General features: G+C 38.5%; 1 protein-coding gene across 3 annotated transcripts in view; it reads right to left on the bottom strand.

The window, feature by feature from the left end:
• Positions 1–1,820, bottom strand: part of NF1 (neurofibromin 1) — a 197,194-nt gene that overhangs the window by 173,038 nt on the left and 22,336 nt on the right. For all 3 annotated transcript variants that reach the window (XM_019511060.1, XM_019511058.1, XM_019511059.1), the window contains exons 8-9: positions 951–1,108; positions 49–155 (exon numbers count right to left, since the gene is read on the bottom strand). In XM_019511060.1, the coding sequence (XP_019366605.1) occupies positions 49–155; positions 951–1,108 (265 nt within the window). The remainder of the gene's footprint in view (positions 1–48; positions 156–950; positions 1,109–1,820) is intronic.

Here is a 1,820-nt window from a genome sequence, read left to right as displayed (position 1 = left end):
GACTGCACCAGAAGGAAAATGACAGAGTTATCCTCCCAGTTGATGTATGTAGACGCTTTGCACAGTTTAACACAAGCAATAGCAGCACTTTCAGTCAATTGTCTGCTCCCACCATGGCCTGCCAGCGCTTTCCTGAGGTTGTCCAGAAACAGTTTCTGCAGAATTCAAATATATCAACCCAAAAGAGAAAAAAAAAAAGTTATAACCCGTTTGGTGAGCTTGGGACAGAGCTTTTATATCTTTAAATACATGTCTTTAAAAAACATATTCCAGACTTTTAGTGAGGAATCAGTAAAAGAGGGATATCGGGGCAGTGAAAGAAACTCAAGTATTTGATTTGAATGGTATCGTCTAATGTTTCAAAATATTATGATTAATCAGTTTAGAAAAGTACATTTTATTCATTACGGAACTTAATTTTGGACCATTTGCTGTTGTGTTAAGGTATTATCATGCATTCGGTTTTATCGTGGTTGGCCCAGATGCTACAGAAACAGATGACTGCCACTATTTAACTGCAAAATTCTGTAGCCACATCAAATTCTATTCCTTTTGTAGTATTACATTTGTAAGCTACATATTCATATACCACAAAAACAAAGCAAGCACAACGTAGGCACGCTAGAAGTAATGCTACACTTGACTAAAGCATGCAGGGGAGAATATGACGATTGAAAACTCTTGACAGTTCTTTGGTCTCAAGGCTGACAGGGCTGAGGGCTTAGGTAAAATTTTGTTTAGCACCTCCATAAGCAAGTGACTTATTGCTCTGCACCAGAATATCTATGTAACCTTTGTCAAGCAGAAAATGCATATTACACAAGATTTTGAGGGTGGGGAAAGCAAAAGGTTAAGTAAGGTCCTCAAGACCTCAAAACTCCATGTAGCATGCCACTACAAAGCACTTCTATAACTTGGATGTCTACTGACTAAGACAACATTTTCTTCACCTTGTTTATTTTGGTTTCTTCCACCACATCCTTAGCTATATCTTGGATGATCTCTGGACACAGGACGAGAAGAATGATTTGCAGTGGCCAAACTGCTGCTTTCCGCTTTGTGCTTTCGGCAAAGCCATCCACCAAGTCAAACAACTTCTCTGCACAGTCTACATTTAAAAACACCCACATGACTACCAAAGAGTTGAAAAAATAACACTAAAATACCCTGCTACGTTTAGCTTACATTTGCTGTTTGGCAAAGAACATTACCACTCAAAGGAAAAAGGACTACAAACATTAGGACTTAGGTTCCATAAACAAAAGAAATAAGAACAGGAAAGCTGAACACATAATTTATGCATTAAAACTACTGCTATGTGGTGTTTCAGACATGCACACTATCCATGGAAGAGAAATGCTATGCAAGGGCTAGGTACTGCCTGAAGAAAAATTAAGAAATGAAAGAGACAGGGCAATTCAAATGCCTAAGACAAAAAAAGATTGCTCATAAACCCTATGCCATAATGCACTGCAATTTGCATGCACAAATGTTAAACATTTGCTTGAAATATTTTGCCTTTTTTTAAATGATTAAGGAGTCATTCTTTTTCTGAATGATCAGTTCACTAAATGCTAGTATAATTTAAGTGGAAAATATGTTCATACACAAGTGACATCGGCTGCTTGCAGACATTAAAATAACAAAAACAAAAAACACACCCCCACCACTCCCCTGCACAATGCGCTTTACCAGAAGCAACAGCGTGTTGCTTCAGCCTGGCTCTACAGTGTCTGTACAGATTGGGCCTTTTGGCACCTTCAGTTAAGCTGAATCAATTAGAATCATGCATCGCGGAGACCAACTGGTGACTACGGGAA

Source organism: Gavialis gangeticus, unplaced genomic scaffold (genome assembly GCF_001723915.1).
Source record: "Gavialis gangeticus isolate Ggan-Ray unplaced genomic scaffold, GavGan_comp1, whole genome shotgun sequence".
NCBI lineage: Eukaryota > Metazoa > Chordata > Crocodylia > Gavialidae > Gavialis > Gavialis gangeticus.
The sequence above is the reverse complement of the archived record's forward strand: the minus strand, read 5'-3'. Positions and strand labels throughout refer to the sequence as shown.